Source organism: Phyllobates terribilis, unplaced genomic scaffold (assembly GCF_046119375.1).
Source record: "Phyllobates terribilis strain yellow unplaced genomic scaffold, ASM4611937v1 Scaffold_1__5_contigs__length_1240528914, whole genome shotgun sequence".
NCBI lineage: Eukaryota > Metazoa > Chordata > Amphibia > Anura > Dendrobatidae > Phyllobates > Phyllobates terribilis.
In genome coordinates this window covers 772,822,771-772,845,583 of record NW_027362761.1, presented here as the reverse complement: position 1 = coordinate 772,845,583, position 22,813 = coordinate 772,822,771, and the positions used below count along the sequence as shown (strand labels likewise).

General features: G+C 45.2%; 1 protein-coding gene across 4 annotated transcripts in view; it reads right to left on the bottom strand.

Moving 5' to 3' along the window:
• INTS10 (integrator complex subunit 10) overlaps positions 1-13,432 on the bottom strand; it is a 52,564-nt gene extending 39,132 nt beyond the window's left edge. For all 4 annotated transcript variants that reach the window (XM_073636983.1, XM_073636985.1, XM_073636984.1 and 1 more), the window contains exons 1-9: positions 13,235-13,432; positions 12,859-12,926; positions 8,836-8,939; positions 8,094-8,233; positions 6,310-6,391; positions 5,512-5,652; positions 5,228-5,399; positions 3,004-3,173; positions 1,535-1,668 (exon numbers count right to left, since the gene is read on the bottom strand). In XM_073636983.1, the coding sequence (XP_073493084.1) occupies positions 1,535-1,668; positions 3,004-3,173; positions 5,228-5,399; positions 5,512-5,652; positions 6,310-6,391; positions 8,094-8,233; positions 8,836-8,939; positions 12,859-12,926; positions 13,235-13,363 (1,140 nt within the window). In that variant the 5' untranslated portion in view covers positions 13,364-13,432. The remainder of the gene's footprint in view (positions 1-1,534; positions 1,669-3,003; positions 3,174-5,227; positions 5,400-5,511; positions 5,653-6,309; positions 6,392-8,093; positions 8,234-8,835; positions 8,940-12,858; positions 12,927-13,234) is intronic.
• Positions 13,433-22,813: the final 9,381 nt, after the last annotated feature.

The window sequence follows — 22,813 nt, the reverse complement described above, 5'->3', positions numbered from 1 at the left end:
CAAATCATGCACACGGGAGCGATTTAACCATATCACCGAGCAGCTATAAATACTCGGAGCTCGGCCCGAGCATACTCGGCGAAAGGGTTAACAGAACATACTCGCTCAACACTAGTACTTACGATATTTTGATCACCTCTTACTGATTTTTATTGCAATATTGCGGCAACAAAAACCCCATAATTCCGGCGTTTTGATTTCATTTTTCTCATTGCGCCGTTTATCGATTGGATTAATAGATTTTATATTTTGATAGATCGGACTTTTACGAACGCAGTGATAACAAATATGTATATATTTTTTTAAGCGCTTTATTTTTAATGGGGCAAAAGGGGGGTGATTTGAACTTTTATATTTTTTTCCTCTTTTTACTGTATTTGTTAGCCCCCTTAGGGGACTTTAACGTGTGATCAGCCGATTGCTTGTACTATACACAGCAGTACTGCAGCACTGCTATGTATAGCAAAAATCACGGTCTCCTGCAAATGCCAGCTAAACGGTGGCTTTCACAAAAGAACCGTCATGATAAGCACAGAGGTCTTTACCACACCCCCGGCGGCTGTTAAAGGCAGATAATGACTGAATAATTCAGCAATCATTTGCCAGGAAAGTTGCGGGCTCAGCTTGCAGGCCCGCATCAAAGTCACGGACCTGACATATGACGTAATTGTACGTCATTTCAGGAAGGGGTTAAAATCCCGCTGCTTCAGAGTATTCAATTATTTTCAAATCTACCATGTGGTCCCGGAGATATGGATCTTTTATATAGTGCTAATTTTTAGCAGGTTCTCTATGGGCGTGTTTTTAGACTGCTCATCCTTATTACCGTGTGGGCCACGCCCCCTCATACCGACCATAAAAATGTGATAAATAAAAAGGCCCATATATCTGGAACCATAAAAAATAAAAAAAAAACTGAATACTCAGGGAAGCAGCAGGAATTTAATAATAGCAAAAAAACTCTTTAAATTTCCACAAAGGACTTTTATCACCTACTAACAGGGGAAGTAATGTGTGATTGCTTGGGGACCTGCAAATGGAACCTTAAAGGATCACGAGAACAGGGGGTCCTGAGCCACCAGTTTCTCCGCACTGCAAGACCACGGTGAGTGGTCAAACACACGCCCTGATGCTTCATTCAATTCCTATAGCACTGATGGGCAGAGCGCTCAGCCATATTGTTTCAGCCAGCCATATTGACATTGTATAGAGCACCAGGGTACATCGGTGAGCACAGCGCCCTTCAAACTCAGAACCTCTTAGACATGGTCACACATTTCTTACTGATTGTATGGATAATAAATGTACTTTGTATGATATGCCCTTCAATATCCTTAAAAAAGGCCACAACATTCCAATAACAGTTCATGCTTTGATATCAAGAAAAAAAAATAACACTCATTTATCATTTACTAGATATAATTTGTTGCTGCTATAGGAAACTATGCTGCTCATGTAATAATTACTCAGCTGAGCTTTCATGCATTTTTTTTTCATATGGAAATAAATGACAAAGAAAGAAATCCAAAATTACCATTGTTTTCTCCCTACTGTCTGCAAGTTTCCTCCGTTTCTGCATGTGCTTGCCAGAATTTATCTCAACTTCATTGAATACGTTTGATGTGTCCTCCAGAAGGACAATGGGGATTTGGTTTGGAGAGTTGGGTCCTTTAAAACATAACAAGTTAGTTTAAATAGCTATATAAATGTTAAAGGGAACCTGTCAAGTGAAAAGAAGCTGTTAATCTGCGGTTAATAGTGTTCTGAACCTGCCCAGCACCCACACTTTGAGCCCCACTGTCAGGAGAAAATGAACTTAATTCCCCCCGGCAGCGTTTGGCTTCCAGTCACAGGGACAGCGCCGGCTCAGTCACCACTCTGTGTATGGAGAGCAGTGGCTGTAACCACGCCCCCGGCACTGACTGACAGCAGCTCATCATTAGGGCTGGCTGTCAGTCAATACTGGGGGTGTGGTCACAGCAACCAGTCTCTATAGACAGAGCAGTGACTGAACCAGTGTCGGTGCCGCCCCGGAGACTGAATGCTTCCAGAAGGAATGAAGTTAATTTCCACCCGGCAACGGGGCTCAAAGTACGGGTGCCGGTCAGGTTCAGGATGCTATTAACCTGCAGAATAACTCGATATCTATAGGTTAATAGAGTATTTTTCACGAGACAGGTTCCCTTTAAAGTGGTTGTCTACTACTTGAACAAGACCTCCTTAAATATTATATTGCCAGTGTAAAATATGAATAGCAGAAACTCACCTCCCGATACCGTTCTAGCGATATCGGCACGTTTCCAAGAGCGTGACAATGTTATGTCAAGTGAGCACTGCATCCAATATCACGTGTACTGTGTATTCCTAAGGGACCCAACACAGACATTGCTGGAACGGCATCGGCGTTTTTATTTTACAATGCGGAATACATTATTTAAAGGCGTATGGTCATGTTAGAAAATTGGTATAGTTAGAATGAAAATAAGCAAGTTTTTAATTGTCAGTTTTTTTCCATCTACTTTCATTCCCCTGCTGTGAGATCTAATCTTACATAGCATACGGCTGGTTTCCAAGGAGCTTGGCCACCACCCAGACTAAACACAGTATATTCCAGGAAAGGAGTCAACTCATGAGATCCCAGTCACCTCTATGCAGTCCATTAAATTTTATACACCAGTTATCTGCTCACTCACCTCACTTCTCATCCAGCTCAGCTCCTGCCATTGCCAAGCTGCTTTTATTAGTCCTGTGCAATCATTATCCCCTCCCTCACTGTGTAGTCATAATCCACTTCCCAGCAACCATGAAGTAAGAACTGAAGAGGTGTGAGTTACTTAAGAGGCACCTTGAAAATACCCCTTTAAGAAGGGGTTGTCTGAGTAGTGTACAACCTCTAACTAGGGTGTCTCAATTCTTTGAACGCCTATTGGAATACATAACTTAGAAGAATTCTCTACATATTGACACAATACTCTTTAAAATAAACAACCATAAAGCACACACCTTGGAAGAGGGAAGGCTGAATAGCACTGATGTACTGGAAGACACTTTTGAAAAATATGAGCATGGTGGAATAGACAACCTGATTCTTGTATTTTGTGTGAGCTTCATTGTCAAAGTTGCTGATGTAACGACAGAGTTCTTTGATGCGATGAAAAAGGTCATTAAAATTCCTATATAGAACAATAACAAACAAATTATCCATAAAACTTAGAGCAACTCAGCCTTCGATTATAGGACAGAGACGCGAGAAAAAATGAGAAAGAATAAACACATATATTCTAGGTGGTTGCTGATGACTTCTTGCACCCTCAGTAAAGTCCTTATGAGCTGATATTTTTATCTTGTGTCCATGTTGGTAATATACATTTATTGCACAGTACTGTGCAAACGTTTTAGGCAGGTGTAAAAACAAAATGCAGTAAAGGGGCATTTACACTTCTAGAGAATCGTGACCGAACTTTGTTAAAAATGCTCGCTTCAAGAATTTCTTGCTGTGTAAACAGGCTGCCAATCAACCAATGAACAAGCAAAAAGCTCGCTCATCGGGTAAAATGATCTTTTATGCTGCATAAAAGATAATTGTACTTGGCGGTGTATCAGAAACAGGACTTGCACTGCGAGAACAGTAGCAGCCTATGCGCACTGAGCGATCTAGTATAAATCGCTTAGTGAGCATCGTTTGCCTGTGTAAACAGACAGTAAAACTTATGTATGTATTTCACCAGTAGGGAGACAGTATAAAATTGTCAGCTCATAAGGAAATAATTTATTTTGGTGTGTTCTCTCTTGCCTTTTTTATAAGTGCTATTATTTTTAGTCAATATTTATATGCATAAAGATTGCCTTTCAAATTATATGGATTTGACTATTCTGCAAGCTGGACAAATACAATGTTACTGCCAGGGTGCATTCACACACCCGTGTGATTGTCTGTGTGCTGCCCAATTTTTTTAATTAATCAGAGGGCACATTGAGTCACTTAGCTTGTCCTAGTCTAATCCTCAATATCGGATCAGAATAAGACATGCTCGGAGGTCCTCAGCTCTCATTCTCGGATCCATGGTTTTCATGGCGGCATGAAGAGATCCATGAAATGGATATGCGAATGCACCCGTAGTCTACAGGTCTGTTTGATTACAGCAATATTAATTTAATATAGCAGTTTTCTGTGTTGCTACTTTTGCACAATTAAACCATTTTTTTAACTAAAAATAATTTCTTTTGTCATTGTCCTGGAGCCATAGATCCAGATTAATTATTACATCTGTGCCTTTTATTTTTGGTGTTTTCCATTTGCACCGAATTCTTCCAGTAACTTCCACCTTTTAAAGTCTATATTACATGTGTTCTCTTGCTTTTTTCTCTCACGTCCGTCACTGTGGGCAGGGATTTGGGTCTCCAAATATTTTCAGCTGTTTCGTCAATTGCAACCTTTTAAGTCACAAAATGTTACGCGAATGTCCTCCAGTATGCCCCAGTGATTTTATGTATGCCTGAATTTTTTCCCCCCCTGTATTTGAGACATTTTCGCAGAACATGTATTATTAACCTTATTTTTGCGACTGTAAAAGACCGATATAAAAAGCATTTTTGATTTTGTGCAAAATTCATGAAACATGTAGACCATTTTGAAGAATTTGGCACAAAAATGTCAAAAAATGCCACATGACAAAAAATAAATAAAGAAAGAAAAAAAGTGGCTTTCAAAAAACCCAGCAAATGATAAATTGGACCCATTATGTTTTCATAATTCTGTTTGAGGGCTTGTTTTCAATAGTACTATTTTGGGGTAAATATAACTGTTTGATTGTTTTTTAGAAATTAACAAAATCTAGAACTTTTTCCCATCATCTCCGGCCTCTTCTTTCCGCCATTGCGCGCTGCATTTCTGGCTCTTCACAATTTAGACCAGAACTTAAGGCAGTTTCTTGGCCTCGGAGGTCACTGTGTGTTGTAAAGTCGTGAAATCGAGACATGTGCAGCAACCTTATGACACAAAGTGACCTTCGAGGACTCAACGTGGCGCTCAACATTGGAAGGAAGAGGACCGGACGGCACGCAGCTGGAGGGGTGAGCGAAGAGGTGTCTTTTTACATCTTACGTTTGGAACTATGAATCATATGCAAGTTGGATGTTCCTAAGTCGGAGACTACCTGTATCTATTCTAGACAAAGACAAAACATGTTATGATAACAAAATTGAGAAAACAAGCATCCATTCCAACCTGGTTCCCTTGTCCATCTGCCATTCACATCGCACACCAACCACAGACAGGATTTTAAAAAGTCGATCCCAAGGGTCCAGTATTTGTGAGGATTTCTCTGTCAGGCCCTCAATAATATATTTTTGGGAGCTTCGTTTGGTGGGCGAAAGTAAATCAGATGTATCTTGTGTACCTGAGCATAAAAGGAATTTAACATCAATAACTCATACATATTAGCAAAAGCAAATTAAAACTAAATGAGAATTACGTAACATTTACATGCAGGTACGTGCAGCCCTTCATACCTTGATGCTGGGCATCTGTTTGGGGCGATCGCGTCACATAATTTATATAGAATTCAGCAGCTTTGTTCAGGTATTTGTATAACAGGCTGGAGGGTAAGCGGACATCCAGGTTGTTAATAATGAGGGGTAGAACATCACACACTAGAAGAATAAAAAAAAGTTAAACATTAGGTAGAGATAAGGTACAAAATGTTCAGTATAATTGTCTGCATCAATAATATCAAGATTCTGCTGCCCATTATAAAGAACATCTAAATCTAAAGCACAAAGCTTTGTAGAAAATCTGAGATATTGGAGATGGGGTAGACATTTTCTGAACCCTCGGCCAGTGATGCGATTGAGGATCATTACAGCCAGCCTCTATGTAGCCTGGCTGCTGTATTCAACTGTTTCCCATAGGAAGTGAAGAACAATGGACCTGATTCATGAAGGTGTTTTTGGCAGTTTCCTGGTGTAAAACAACTTCAAATGTTGCAAAATCTTTGCACAATTCAAACCCAAGCAAAAATGTTGCAACAGCTTTACGCCTGTCCCGGTCAGCTAGGCTAAAATGGGCAGAGCATGGCATAGCCATCTCAATTAATTATAATTTATGCCCCTTTGATAATGAATTACAACTGGCGAAATATACAAAGTGTTGTTTGCGTTGTAAGAAATTCTGCACTTCTTACTCCAGAAATCCCCTTCATTAAGACTGTCGTGCACAATGCCAGTCTTAATGAATCAAGCTCAATATGCATTATTTTTTACAGTAAACCCCAATATTGTACTAATTAACTTTCTTATTAATGCACTTACCAAACAATTTTCGAAAACAGTTTACAGGGGATTCCTGGTCTTCCAGACTCTCGGCTTCCAACAAAGTTTCACCTAAGCTAACCTGGTAAAAAAAAAAAACATGAAAACTGACACTTTTCACTTAGGGGTTAACCTGGAATTTGATGGATAAGTTCATAATGCCATGTGCTAAACGACAAGAAACGACACAAGCTCACGTTTGGTGGCCAGTGTCAGGCAGCTGCTGCAAAGGCAAATAAAATAATGGGATGCATTAAAAGAGGCATAGATGCTCATGAGGAGAAGATCATTTTACCTCTATACAAGTCATTAGTGCGACCACACTTAGAATACTGTGTACAGTTCTGGTCTCCGGTGTATAAGAAAGACATAGCTGAACTAGAGTGGGTGCAGAGAAGAGCGACCAAGGTTATTAGAGGACTGGGGGGTCTGCAATACCAAGACAGGTTATTACACTTGGGGTTATTTACTGTGGAAAAACGAAGGCTTAGGGGTGATCTTATTACTATGTACAAGTATATAAGGGACAGTACAAAGACCTTTCTACTGATCTTTTTACTCTGAGGCCTGAGACGGGGACAAGGGGGCATCTTCTACATCTGGAGGAAAGAAGGTTTAATCATAATCACAGACGGGGATTCTTTACTGTAAGAGCAGTGAGACTATGGAATTCTCCGCCGCATGATGTTGTAATGAGTGATTCACTACTAAAATTTAAGAAGGGCATGGATGACTTTCTTGAAAAGTATGATATTCCAGGTTATATATACTAGATTCCTTGATAGGGCGTTGATCCAGGGAACTAGTCTGATTGTCGTATGGAGTCAGGAAGGGATTTTTTTCCCCAATGTGGAGCTTGGTGTTTGCCACATGTTTTTTTTTGCCTTCCTCTGGATCAACATGTTAGGCTATGGGTTGAACTAGATGGACTTAGTTTTTAAGGTTGAAGGAAGACTATGTTACTATGTTGTCCATGAAAAAAATAGATAGCACTCAGACCGATGTTATTAAATGGAGCAGCGCAGGTGAGCGATATTTTTTCACCAAATTTGATTTTGCATGTGAAGAAAATTGTAGCAAGCAATATTTTCTTGTGTAAATCGTATGAGACTCGCCCATTCAAGTCTATGGGCATGTGAAAAAAACGGATACCATACAGAGACACAGTATAGCATCCAATATTTACAGATACAATGCAATTCTGTAACACAGGAGACTGTAAATGGTCTTGAAAATAATTAATAGCTGCTGAGTATAAAAACGGATTTATGCGGACTGCACATGGATGACAAGTGAGAAAAAAAATAATACTTTTCTGGATGAATCTGTGAGCGATTTTTTATACACTCGTGTGAACCTACCCTAATGATGATCGGGGTTTGGTCACTTTCAGTAAAAATTCTGCTATAAGCTGCGGTAGTTATAAAAAACAAATAGGTTATTACTTGCCCTCCTCCCCGCATTCAGTGCTGGCTCTCTACCGTGGCTCTAGTCTCTGTTGTTTCGACAGCGCAGCAATAAATCAATGAGCAGAGTGGCTCGTGCCATCCACACATGCAGAGCCACGGAGCGGGGCAGCGGTGGAGAGGTGGTGCTGAACCTGGGGAGGTCTTTTCTCATCACTGACAGAGCCAATCGCAGAATATTTTGAGATAATGCACAACCCCTCCAATGTATATGCACTCATATTACATACATTGGCTTTAATGGTCTAAATGCCCATTTACTACTCATACAAAATGTGACTAAAAATGCATCAACGACCCACATATAAATCTCCTTACCCCATGTTGTACTACAGTTTCCGGAAACCGTCTCAACAAAAGAAGCAGCATTTCTGCTCGTTCCAGCGTATTAAAACATTGTTCTGTAGCCTTCAATAACATTTCACACTGGACACGGCCGGGAAGAGCCTCAAACAGGGCTGGGGAATGTAAAGCAGGAACACCATTAAAACACAACTAGGATATAGGTTATTGTACTAGAGGGCTCAACCTAAAATCACAAAAAAAGGCAAAACTTAGTGATACAAGGGCAGGAAAGAGAAGATTCCCAGCACAATGCTATATGAATGAGATGGCACATGTACAAAATCCTGATGGACAGTATCATTCATGAGAATCATACTGGCACATATATATGGCTTCTATGGAAGGCACGCCATACAGTAATGTGCAGTGCATCACGCCGCCTTTAGCCTATGTGTGGAACTTATACTATTAGATGAGACCGACTGCCCCCCCCCCACACCGCACAAAGCACCGGCACCCAATTGTCTCTGGAATCCAGGAAGAATGAGAAACATAAGCTATTAACCCACATTAACACCTTGGCATACAATAACGTAATTGAACGTCCACACCACGGTCCTCACGGGTGGAGAGGGCTCTGGAGCAGGTGATACACAGCTAGCATTGGCCTGTAACAGCATGAGCCCTAACAAGGAAACGCATCACAGAGAATGGGGTCAAATTTGCTTAAAGTCACAGAAGAGCCCCCAGGGTACCATACATTCCAGATTCTCACCTCGTAAAAACTGTGTTTGTTTATCCTGTAAATCATTCCGAAGTGCTGCCGTGATCACACTAATTTCCCTCCAGACCACTGGTTGGTCCGAAAAGTTCACAAACCTTAAAACACATGAATGTAATTGTAAATATGTGCTTCAAGAAAGTAACATTCTTATATTTTAATATTTGCGTCAAAGACAATACAGTAACACTGAACCTACAGACATGTCCGCTCAAAATGATCCCACACAATATTAAGACTCATTAAAGAAGACTGAAAAAGTCTCTTGGCGATTATGTGCTTTCTCCGGCCTCAGGATCCTAACTACACCCAGAGCAGATTGCCTCAGAGATATAGGGTCAGGGTGTGTTCACATTATATTTTGTGGTAACGTTCCTCCTATATGAAGGGACGTATCAGTATGTCCTATGTCAGGTGCGAGTGTATGGGGTGGGCGTAGAAGCTGAGCCCACGCTATACACAGCCACCAGCTGCCTCTAACAGCAGCGATAGGAGCCAGCTCCAATCACTGCTGTTTAACAACTAAAGGCCTCTTTCACACATCCTGATATTTTAGGTACTGGAAAAACCAGTACCGGAAATATCAGTGTCCGCGTGTCCCTGTGTGGCAACCGTGTGCCGCATCAGGATCACACTTACCAGCGCCTGGGAATCAGTGTACAGTTAGCGCTGTTCCCAAGCACCAGGTGCTGAACACTGCCCTCATCACTGTGCCCTGCTTGTGCTGCGATCAGTGCCAGCAGGGGACAATGTTGAGAGTAGTATTCTGCTCCCGCTGTCTCCAAAACCTGTAAAAATAAGAATAAAATGTAAAAATATCATTATACTCACCTGGCTTGAGGAGACTGCACACACTGAGGAGCATAGGAGAATGACTCGCTGCAGCGAGCGGGTCCCTGCACTGAGCGGTGTCCTGTCACTCAGTGAGCTCAGCGCAGGTCAGAGGCCCAACTCACTGCAGAGAGTGATTCTTCTCTGTTGCTCAGTGTGTGGTCGTCTCAAGCCATCGCAAACGCTGATGCAGAATTGTCGGTCAAATGGATTACAGCAGGGATGTCAAACTCAAAACACACAGAGGGCCAAACTGAAAAACTTGGACAAAGCCGCGGGCCAACCAGTATACAGTATAATGGGCCCCACAAAGTCCTCCATACAGTATAATGGGCCCCACAAAGGGGTGATGGTTCTGGTGTCGTGGGCCAAATTTAGCCCACGGGCCAGAGTTTGATGCGTGTGGATTACAGCGTGGGACAGTATATCAGACAAGTGAGTAGTTTTATTTTATTCTCATTTTTACACTTGCTGGAAACTGCAGGGGCAGAATAGAACTATCAACATTGTCCCCTGCTGGTGCTGATCGCAGCATAAGAAGGGGACAATGATGAGGCTTGCCTCCAGCATCCGGCGCTTGGGTACAGTGCGAAATGTCCTCCGAGTGTCATCAGAATGGGACGTTTTGCGGCCCGTGCAGAGTGGAAAAATGGAGATGTCAGTGTGTTTTGCCCATGGACATATGGTCTGTGGAAACACAGTGACGTGTGCACAGACTCATTCATTTGAATGGATCTATGTGTGTCAGTGTCTCCAGTACGTGTGAAAAAGGACCCCATACGTACTTGAAACACTGATGTGTGAAAGACCCCTAAAGGAAACCTGCCGCTCTGAAAAAAAACATGAAAAAACCTTCATGAGAGACACTGGGCCTACCCTTAGATTGATGGTGTGGAGTGGCATAACATATGGTAGTTGAACGCCTCTAGTTTTCATTTCAGGTACACTGACAGCTGAGTGTTATTTTGATTTGGTTGTGGTACGGCCATTTCTCCAAAACGTCCCAGGAGCCTTTTTACCACATGACAGCACCAGAGCACATGCTGCTCATGCTACTGTGAACAGCCTGTGTGGCCTAAATGTGCTACAATGACCTGCAGCGTCCACAGACTTGTCTCCCATAGAACACATTTAGGATGTCATTGGTTGACAATTGAAAAGGGAGCTGCCAGCAGTGGATCTTGATGATTTGTGTCCTCAAGTGCATTCAGCGCGGCAAATCATCTCTCAGGCAACCATTAAAATCCTTATTGATTATGTTCTAAGACGTATAAGCGTGTGTATTTCTGCGTGTAGTGCTCTTACGGAATAAATTCAGATGTTTTGAAAATATTGTTTCCATCATTTGCATATCATTAACATGTCTATCCATCCTGCGATTTCCATAAGTCCATGACTTTTCATTCTAGGTGTTGCAATTTCAATGCTGAAGTGTGTCCATCGCCTGCGCTGTTAATCCCTGGCGAGGTTGGCATCCTGATTTTAGAAGGGTTGCGTATTGGCAGCTATGATCCATTATATGTGACTTAAAAAGGAACCTGTCGGGTTGGATAACGCAACTAACTGCGGTTCCTGGGTGGAATAAAAGTCATCTTCTCCCGGATGAAGCGGCCAGACAACTTCACTACACCATTGACCCACAGATTAACCCTATATGCCCATCTGAGCACTACTTGATAAGGTGACCACCAGCCCTGTATGCCTTTGCTTTCAATTTGGGATCTAGTTGTACTGACCGGATGTAGCGCCTGTATGTTCTCTATCTGGAGGCACACCGTACTGAGTCTAAGGCTGTGTGCACACGATGCGTTTTTTAAGCGTTTCCGCAGCGGCAAAAACTCTGCAGAAACGCTTGGTAGAAGACCGGTCATGTTCCCCAATAATAATCCGCATGTGATGTGCGCATGCTGCGGAAATTTCCGCTGCGGATTATCATTGCAGAAAAAAACGCAGCACTACCAATTATTCTGCGGAAGCGCTGCGTTTTCGCCGCCATTGACTTGCATTGAATTGCTTGGATTCCGCATCACTGTATATGTAGATGCGGAATCCAAGCGTTTCAATGTGCAGATGGTACCCAGGTCTAGAGGAGAGGAGACTCTCCTCCGGACCCGGGTACCATAGAAACTGTAAAAAAAAAAAAAAAAGAATAAAAAATGTATACTTACCTTCTGGCAGCCCCCGTTGCGCTCCTCCGCCGGCAGATCACGATGGACTGAAGGACCTGCGCTGATGTCATAGTCATGTGACGGGTCACGCGACGCTGACATCGGCAGGTCCTTCAGTGTACCGCGATGTGTCGGCAGCCGGGGCGGTGAAGCAAGACTGCGGGGGCCATCGGAAGGTAAGTATAGATTTATTTTTTTACCATTCTTTTACGGTCACACTATATAAATCTATGCCGTTTGCAGAAATGCTCCGGATTTTTCCTGAGCGTTTCTGTATCTCCCCTGGCAGAAAAAACGCATGTGGATTGTACATGCGTTTTTCCTGCCAGGGACAAGCAGATGTGAAGCGTTCTTCACATGCATTTCCGCATGCGGGTTGACAAGTGCTTTCCAAACGATTTTAGCATCACTTGGAAAGTGCTTGTCAACTTGGTCGCACTATATAAATCCATGCAAAAGGCATGGATTTATATAGTGCGACCGAAAGAATGGTTAAAAATATAAAAAAGAAATCTATACTTACCTTCCGAGTCTTGCTTCACGGTCCCGTCTGCCGGCACATCGCGGTACACTGAAGGACATGCAGACGTCAGCGTCGCGTGACCCGTCACATGACTATGACGTCAGCGCAGGTCCTTCAGTACAGCGCGAACTGCCGGCATGAGAGGAGGAGCGCAGCGGGGGCCGCCAGAAGGTAAGTATAATATATATATATATTTTTTTTACAGTTTCTATGGTACCCGGGTCCAGAGGGGAGTCTCCTATCCTCCACACCCGGGTACCATCCGCACATTGAAACGCTTGGATTCCGCATCTACGTATACAGTGATGCGGAATCCAAGCAATTCAATGCAAGTCAATGGCATGTAATATTTCATATTTGCTAAAGCACATTTGTTGCAAATTATGCCATTTTTGATAAATGTGAACCGATGAATCTCCAATTTTAATGAAAACCTACAGATATTTCGGTGTAAGACATGCACGGCCGCTATAAAGACCCCCGATGAGGACTTACATGTCGTACAGCAGTCTTCCAGCTGAAGCCGTTCGCTCTGCGTTTCTCTCAATATTGTACATCTCATACTGAGGAAGGAGAAAACAGACGTGAGTCCGCCATATACGCAGAGAAGGAGGCAGGGCAGAGCTGCACCCTAGAGCATCCATGTTACTATACACCCCTCTGTACAGACTGTGTGATATTATATATAGCCCTCATACTATGGGGTGGACCATGCTCCTGCCCCCCTATTTCTGTAAAAGCCCAACATACGGTTAAGACCTCTGGCCAATTCCGCATTCATTCAAGTGATAAGACATATTGGGCTGTACCACTCATATTAAGGCTGGGGGGGTACACTCTAATAACCATGAATGGCTGCAGGGATGCACACCTGGATATTAAAGTCCTGCGGGTACAGGGTGCGGGCAGTGATGAGCCATGCCCGGGCTGCACACGTGTCCTCCTGTACGAGCTCCCGCGCCCTCCGTACAAGGAACTCACAGTCCCCAAGCGCCGCCATGTCTAGGAACAGCTGCGGCGTAGTCTTTACTCGTCATTAGTCTGCGCCACCCCGCGCATGCGCAATCTGTAGAGGTTCTCATTTTGCGACCTTTGTCGTAGCTGTTATCACTATGGCAACCTGGTCCGCTATGCAGATGTGTTGCTGGCTATAAGCCGCTATGGCCATGTGGTTTTCCGTCTTCCATACACTGTGCTGCCTGTGAGCAGGAGGAGCTGGATGTCGCCCATACGTGGGTCTCATCACGTCTCCACATCAATTCTCCGACCATTCGGGGTCACAGTAGGGTTCCTATGGCTGGCACTGTGCATATACTGTATATTATTTTTTTCCCCATTGACTTGCAATGATATCTGTATTCACTGGGATTTTTCTTTTTTTTTTTTTTTTTTTAATAAACTTTATTATTACATTGTATTCGCTGTGTTTACAATTCTCGGCTCTGTTCTATAACATGCCATAATAATGCTTCTTTAGTCTGTACTTGCCAGTTCTCCCCAGTGTCCGTGACACTCCCGAAAAAAGAGGAAATCCCCCAGGAGCCGCAGTATCTTTAGGGTATATGCACACGGCGCCTTTATGCCAGGCAGAAGTGCCCCATAAAATGAACATAATGCACTGCGATGTCACAGCGACATGACTGTGCACAAGTTCCATCTTATGACACTTTTTAACTTCTTCAGGGTTCGGAAACCTTAAAGTGGTGAAAAAGAGTGACCTGTTCATTCTTCAAAACAAAAATCTCTGCTTTGGTTACCCTCCTTGGGTCCAGCACTGAGTCTCTGGCTATCGGACGCTGCTCTCAGTGTCTGCAGCTCTGACGCCTCGTCTACAGCACTGCAGCCGATCAGTGACCTCAGCGGTTTGTGCCATCTACTCTTGCAGAGCTGCCGAGCTCAGTGATTGGGTGCAGCGCTGTTGACATCAGTGTTGCACCCAATTAACAGATGCCGGGAGCAGTGGCGGAAACTCAGTGATGGACCCGGGGAGGGTGAGTAAAGCCAGGTTGTTTGTTTTTTTACCTCTTAGTGACCACCAATATGACTAAAAACTGATTCGATATATACGTGAATAGCAATCCCCCATGGGTGAAAATGCAGCCACTGTACATGATAGCTGACACCCTGCTGCATCAGTCACGATCTGTGTTGGCACCGACCTCTTAAATGCTGTTGTCATAGTTACATAGTTTATAAGGCCGAAAAAAGACAAGCGTCCATCCAGTTCAGCCTATTTCTTGTGCACTGCAGCTATTCCGCAGCGTTGATCCAGGGGAAGGCAACAAAAAACCATGCGGTATAGGCCAATTTACATCATTGAGGAAAAATTCACTTCCCGACACCAATCTGGCAGTCAGATTAAATCCCTGGATTAATTAACTAAGCATAAGATGTAATTTTATTGTTCTCAAGAAAGGCGTCCAGGCCTCTCTTGAACTCATTAAGTGAGTTGGACATCACCACTTCCTCTCCCAGAGAGTTCCAGAGTCTCACGGCTCTGACCATAAAGAATCCCCTTCTATGCTGGTGCAGGAACCTCCTTTCCTCCAGACGCATAGTGTGCCCCCTCGTCTTTGTCACCATCCTTGGTATAAACAGGTCATGGGAGAGATCTCTGTACTGCCCCCTGATGTATTTATACATGTTTATGAGGTCTCCCCTAAGCCTTCTCTTTTCCAACGTAAATAGGCCTAATTTTGACAACCTCTCTGGGTATTCTAGTCCCTCAATTCCCTTTATTACCTTAGTCGCCCTCCTTTGTACCCTCTCTAGCTCCAATATGTCTTTCCTGAGCACCGGAGCCCAGAACTGTGCACAATATTCTAAGTGCGGCCGTACCAACGCTTTATACAGAGGAAGAACAATGTTCTCATCATATGCCCCTATTCCTCTTCTGATGCATGCCATGACTCTATTTGCCTTCGCAGCTGCTGCCTGACACTGGGCACTCCAATTTAATTTGCTATTAACCAAGACGCCCAGGTCCTTCTCCATGTCAGATTTCCCCAACGGTTTCCCATTTAATATGTATGGGTGACTGCTGTTTTTCTTTCCCATGTGCATGACCTTACATTTATCGGCATTGAACCCCATTTGCCATTTTTTGGCCCAACTCCCCAATTTATCTAAATCCTCCTGTAGCTGTGCCCTATCCTCATCTGTATTAACTACTTTACAAAGTTTAGTATCATCTGCAAATATTGCTATTTTACTATGCAACCCTTCCACTAGATCATTAATAAATATATTAAATAATATAGGGCCCAAGACAGACCCTTGAGGCACCCCGCTAGTAACCCTGACACACCCTGAGCTTACTCCATTGATAACCACCCTCTGCTTTCTATCACTCAGCCAGCTATTTACCCACTTGCACACATTATCCCCCAGACCAAGCATTCTCATTTTATAAACCAACCTTTTGTGTGGCACGGTATCAAACGCTTTGGAGAAGTTAAGGTATACAACATCCACTGACTCTCCCCGGTCCAGCTGTGAGCTCACTTCCTCGTAGAAGGCGATCAGGTTTGTTTGGCAGGAGCGATCCCTCATGAATCCATGTTGATATGGAGTTAGACAGTTATTATCATTAAGATATTCTACAATAGCATCTCTAAGAAATCCTTCAAACAATTTACCCACAACAGACGTTAAGCTGACTGGTCTATAGTTCCCAGGGTCACTTTTAGACCCCTTTTTGAATATTGGTACCACATTTGCTTGGCGCCAGTCTAGTGGGACAGTCCCTGTCCATAAAGAGTGCTTGAATATAAGATACAGCGGTCTGTCTATCACATTACTTAATTCTTTTAGTACCCGGGGGTGTATGCCATCTGGGCCTGGTGACTTGTCTATTTTGATATTATTTAGGCGTTTCTGAACTTCCTCCTGGGTTAGGTGGGTGATATTTAGCGGAGGGTTTACTTTATCACTCTGCATTTCCTCCGATAAATTGTTTTCTTTTGTGAAAACAGTGGAGAAGAAGCTATTGAGTAGGTTTGCTTTACCCTCATCGCCCTCTATGATTTTACCCAGGTTATTTTTCAATGGGCCAACTCCATCAGTTTTAATCCTTTTACTGTTTATATAGTTAAAGAACAGTTTGGGATTCGTTTTACTTTCCTTGGCAATTAGTCTCTCTGTCTCCTCTTTTGCTATTCTTATTTGTTTCTTACAGATTTTGTTTTTTTCCCTATAAGATATTAGCGCTTCCTCGCTGCCTTCTTGTTTAAGTTTACCGAAAGCCCTTTTTTGTTTTTCATTGCCCTCTTGACCTCCTTATTTAGCCACATTGGCTTCCTCCTATTCCTAGCCCTTTTATTCCCATAAGGTATGTACCTTCTACAGTGACTATGTAGGACTGTTTTGAAAATTTCCCATTTTCTATCCGTGCTCCTATTACTAAAGATGCTATCCCAGTCTATAAGGTGAAGGGCATCTCTTAGCTGATGAAACTTTGCCCTCCTGAAGTTCAGTGTTTTTGTGACTCCCTTGCTGGGCACCCTACTGAAGCACATGTGGAATTGTATAATGTTGTGGTCACTATTTCCCAGGTGCCCCCCGACCTGCACCTCAGTTATTCTGTCTGGCCTGTTAGTTAATATTAAGTCTAAAAGGGCCGTCCCTCTAGTTGGTTCCTGCACAAGTTGTGACAAATAATTGTCTTTGATAATTGACAGAAACCTGTTTCCTTTCTGAGATCTACAGCTTTCAGTTTCCCAGTCTATGTCGGGGTAGTTGAAGTCCCCCATAATAATCACCTCGTTATTTTTTGCTACTTCGTCTATTTGTCTCATTAATAGACTTTCCGTGGCTTCTGCTATATTTGGTGGTTTATAACAGACTCCTATGATAATTTTATTATTGTTTTTTGCCCCATGTATCTCCACCCATAAGGACTCGACCTCCTCATTTCCCTCCCATACATCCTCCCGTATTGTAGGCTTTAGACACGTCTTTACATATAGACAGACTCCACCCCCTTTCCGACTTCTTCGATCCCTTCTAAACAGACTGTAACCCTGTAAGTTAACTGCCCAGTCATAGCTTTCATCTAACCATGTCTCGGTTATTCCCACTATGTCATAGTTACCTGTAGATATTTCTGCTTCCAGTTCATCCATATTGTTTGTCAGGCTTCTGGCATTTGCTAGCACGCAGTTTACACGATTTTGTTTTGTTCCAATCTTCTCCCTGTGTATTGTATTAGAAATTTTCTTACCTCCCTTCCAAGTATCTTGTCTTGGACCTTCTTTGTCGCACTTCATATCTTTCATTAGTATGTTCTCTGGTTGCATGTTCGTGTCCGGCATTTTTCTTCCCATCCCCTCTTCTTCTAGTTTAACGCCCTCCTGATGAGTGTTGCGAGTCTCCTGGCGAATGTGTGTTTCCCGGGTTTGTTGAGGTGTAGTCTGTCTCTGGCAAGGAGTCCGTCATAGAGGTAATTCACACCGTGGTCCAGGAATCCAAATCCTTGTTGTCTGCACCATCGTCTCAGCCAGTTGTTCACATCAAGGATCCTGTTCCATCTCCTGACGCCATGCCCGTCTACTGGAAGGATAGAAGAAAAAACTACCTGCGCATCCAGTTCTTTTACTTTCTTCCCCAATGCTTCAAAGTCCTTGCAGATTGTCATTAGGTCCTTCTTTGCCGTGTCATTGGTGCCAACATGTATCAGAAGAAATGGGTGGACATCCTTGGAACTGATGAGCTTCGGTATCCTATCGGTAACATCCTTGATCTTCGCCCCTGGGAGGCAGCATACTTCTCTTGCGGTTATGTCCGGTCTGCAGATAGCTGCTTCTGTTCCTCTCAGTAGTGAGTCTCCCACCACCACCACTCTTCTTCCCTTCTTGGCTGTCCTTTTTCTTGTCGCTTCTGGGTGTTTCTGGGTGCTCTTTTCTTTTTTGCTTGCTGGTAGTTCCTCATCCTTAGGTGTGCCATCTTCGTCCTCCACAAGTCCTTGGAATCTGTTTCTCAGTTGTGTGGTTGGTGGTGTCTCCATGGTCTTCTTGCTTCTTTTGGTCACTTGCCTCCACTTGTCTGCCTCTGGAGGTTCTCTGACGCTTCCTTCACTTTCCGTGACCAGTAGTGACGCTTCTGTTCTGTCCAGGAAGTCTTCATTTTCCTTGATGAGTTTTAATGTCGCAATTCTTTCTTCCAGTCCCCGCACCTTTTCTTCTAAAAGAGTCAGTAGTCTACACTTCTGGCAGGTGAAGTTGGTTTCAGCTTCTGGTCGATCTGTGAACATGTAGCACATGTTGCAGCTCACCATGTAGGTTGTCACATCTGCCATGCTGCTCCTTGTCCCTGCTGACTTGATGTCTGTCTTCTTTCTTGTGATACCCTAGGATAAACAAATTAAACAAATTTGCGCGCCGTCAGGCGCGCGGTTTGGCGATGCTTTCCAAGCAGCTGATCCCGGCTGTACCCAACGATCTAGCTGAAGGAGACTCTTCGCTTTTCCCAGAAGGCACCTGGAATATGCAAATTGTCCTCTTCAAGCTTCAATCCCTGGTTTGGCGATGCTTTCCAAGCAGCTGATCCCGGCTGTACCCAACGATCTTCTAGCTGAAGGAGACTCTTCCCTTTTCCCAGAAGGCACCTGGAATATGCAAATTGTCCTCTTCAAGCTTCAATCCCTGGTTTGGCGATGCTTTCCAAGCAGCTGATCCCGGCTGTACCCAACGATCTTCTAGCTGAAGGAGACTCTTCGCTTTTCCCAGAAGGCACCTGGAATATGCAAATTGTCCTCTTCAAGCTTCAATCCCTGGTTTGGCGATGGCTCACAGAGTGTGGGGCCCCCCTCTTAAACTCCATTGGCACCCTGATATCATAATTATGTGGTTCTGATAGTTGTCATTGCAATTCACGGCCAAATAATGGGCTTTGAGTCGGCCAGCTATGGTGACCTGTTCAGAAGTTAGCAATATTTAGGTGGTAAAGATAACATTTTTTTCCTGTCATGCTACTTTGCATTAATTCCTGAAAAGCATTTAATAAACTACCTAAAAGCAGTTTTGAATACATCAAATGGTGCTGTTTTAAAAATGGTATCACTTTTGAGGGTTTTCCAATATGTAGGTCCCCCAAAGTCACTTCAAAACTGAATAGGTCTCTAAAAGAATAAGTTCCCTCCGAGGCTAATAATATCAGCTCTCAGCAGCCCCAGAACTGGCGCATCCATAGGATGCGCCAACTCTGGCGCTTAGCCTCCGCTCTTCCCATATACCCTGGTGCGGTACCAAGTGGGGTAATAGGGTTGGGGTTCATGTCAGCCTTGTATTGGTAGCTGACATGAAGCCCAGGTTAGTAATGGGGGCGTCTATAAGACGCCCGCATTACTAACTGTTACTCTCACCCCCGGACTAACTGGCGAGAGCGTGGTTAGTGATCCCACTGGACCATGAACCGAGGAGTGCCTGGAGGGGCGTGACTAAGTATTAACTCGTTCTGACCAAGGTCGCACGGCGGCTCAGTCGACTCCGTGAACCAGGGAGGAACTGAGCAGAGGGACCAGGTGCTACTGCAGGTCAGACCCCAGTCACAGCTGTTGACCCACACCAGGGAATGCAGGAACAGGCAGGCACAGCTGGTATGCAGACAGGTGGGTACTGGCAGGCACGGCTGGTATGCAGACAGGCGGGTACTGGCAGGCACGGCTGGTATGCAGACAGGCTGGTACTGGTATGCAGACTGGCAGGTATGAACGCAGTCTGGATAGGGACCAGTACAGACTGGGATACAGGAACAGAGCCGCGGGTGCGGTGGACTAGCAGAGCAGAACCGCAGGCGCGGAGGACAAGCGGAGCAGAGCAAAACCGCAGATGCGGTGGACAAGCAGAGTGAAACCGCAGATGCGGTGAACAAGCAGAGCAGAGCGAAACCGCAGATGCGGTGAACAAGCAGAGCAGAGCGAAACCGCAGATGCGGTGAACAAGCAGAGCAGAGCGAAACCGCAGGTGCGGTGAACAAGCAGAGCGAAACTGCAGGTGCGGTGAACAAGCAGAGCAGAGCGTAACCGCAGATGCGGTGGACAAGCAGAGCAGAGCGAAACCGCAGATGCGGTGGACAGGCAGAGCAGAGCGAAACCGCAGATGCGGTGGACAAGCAGAGCAGAGCGAAACCGCAGGTGCGGTGGATTCTGTGCTGGTAGCTGCCTCTACAGGCTGGGAAACAGGAGGTCTTTTGGAGGACAGAATCTGGCGTGACGGTTTACCTCTACGCCTAGCACGTCTGGACTGCCTCTTGAGGTTGGGAAGAGAAGTATTCTGTGGAGCATTGTCATCCTGTGTGGATTCTGTGTGGGCAGCAGCCTCTTCTGGCTGGGGAACTAGTGGGCTACCTACACGCATCACCCATCGAGACTGCTCCAGGATATTGGGAAGGGAAGCTTTAGCAGAAGCTTCAGGGTTAGGGTCATCGAAGACCATTAGAAAGGCCACCAGGAAGGCCTGCAGGTCAGAGACGATAGGATCCCATGCTTCCCATAGGGGGGTGATCCAATTCAAGGCATCAACTGCTAGGTAGGACATCAGAAATGCTACTTTAAACCGATCAGTGGGAAAATAGTGAGCATAGAATTTGTAATGCAGCATGCATTGCTCCACAAATGCACGGCTTTGTTTTGAATCCCCATAGTACCGTGGTGAATCCGCAGGAACGAGTGCTGATAGTTCCATTTGGGCTGGTGCGTAAATCGCCTGGACTTCAGCTTGAGAAAATTTTTTTCCTTGGTGCACGTATTCGCCAGACAAGGATTCAAATGTCTCCTAGAGCGAAGGGCTGTGGGGCTCAACTGTGACCATGGCCTGAGCAAACTGTTACGCTCACGCCCGGACTAACTGGCGAGAGCGTGGTTAGTGATCCCACTGGACCATGAACCGAGGAGTGCCTGGAGGGGCTTGACTAAGTATCAACTCGGTCCGACCAAGGTCGCACGGAGGCTCAGTCGACTCCGTGAACCAGGGAGGAACCGAGCAAAGGGACCAGGTGCTACTCCAGGTCAGACCCCGGTCACAGCTGTTGACGCACACCAGGGAATGCAGGAACGGGCAGGCACAGCTGGTATGCAGACAGGTGGGTACTGGCAGGCACGGCTGGTATGCAGACAGGCGGGTACTGGCAGGCACGGCTGGTATGCAGACAGGCGGGTACTGGCAGGCACAGCTGGTATACAGACAGGCGGGTACTGGCAGGCATGGCTGGTATGCAGACTGTCAGATACTGGCAGGTCTGAACGCAGGCTGGATAGGGACCAGTACAGATTGGGATACAGGAACAGAGCCGCGGGTATGATGGACTAGCAGAGCAGAACCGCAGGCACGGAGGACAAGCGGAGCAGGGCAGAGCGAAACCGCTGGTGTGGTGTACAAGCAGAGCAGAGCGAAATCGCATATGCGGTGAACAAGCAGAGCAGAGCGAAACCGCAGATGTGGTGAGCAAGCAGAGCAGAGCTAAACCGCAGATGCAGTGAACAAGCAGAGCAGAGCGAAACCGCAGATGCGATGAACAAGCAGAGCAGAGCGAAACCGCAGGTGCGGTGAACAAGCAGAGCAGAGTGAAACCGCAGATGCGGTGAACAAGCAGAGCAGAGCGAAACCGCAGATGCGGTGAGCAAGCAGAGCAGAGCTAAACCGCAGATGCAGTGAACAAGCAGAGCAGAGCGAAACCGCAGATGTGGTGAACAAGCAGAGCAGAGCGAAACCGGAGGTGCGGTGAACAAGCAGTGCAGAGCGAAACCGCAGGTGCGGTGAACAAGCAGAGCGAAACCGCAGGTGCGGTGAACAAACAGAGCGAAACCGCAGGTGCGGTGAACAAGCAGAGCAGAGCGAAACCGCAGGTGCGGTGAACAAGCAGAGCACAGCGAAACCACAGATGCGGTGGACAAGCAGAGCAGAGCGAAACCGCAGGTGCGGTGAACAAGCAGAGCAGAGCGAAACCGCAGATGTGGTGAACAAGCAGTGCAGAGCGAAACTGCAGATGTGATGAACAAGCAGAGCAGAGCGAAACTGCAGATGCGGTGAACAAGCAGAGCAGAGCGAAACTGCAGATGCGGTGAACAAGCAGAACAGAGCGAAGCCGCAGATGTGATGAACAAGCAGAGCAGAGCGAAACCTCAGGTGCGGTGAACGAGCAGAGCGAAACCGCAAATGCGGTGGACAAGCAGAGCAGCGCGTAACCGCAGATGTGATGAACAAGCAGAGCAGAGCGAAACTGCAGATGCGGTGAACAAGCAGAACAGAGCGAAACCGCAGATGTGATGAACAAGCAGAGCAGAGCGAAACCGCAGGTGCGGTGAACGAGCAGAGCGAAATCGCAGATGCGGTGGACAAGCAGAGCAGAGCGAAACTGCAGATGCGGTGAGCAAGCAGAGCAGAGCGAAACCTTAGGTGCGGTGAACAAGCAGAGCAGAGTGAAACCGCTGATGCGGTGGACAATCAGAGCAGAG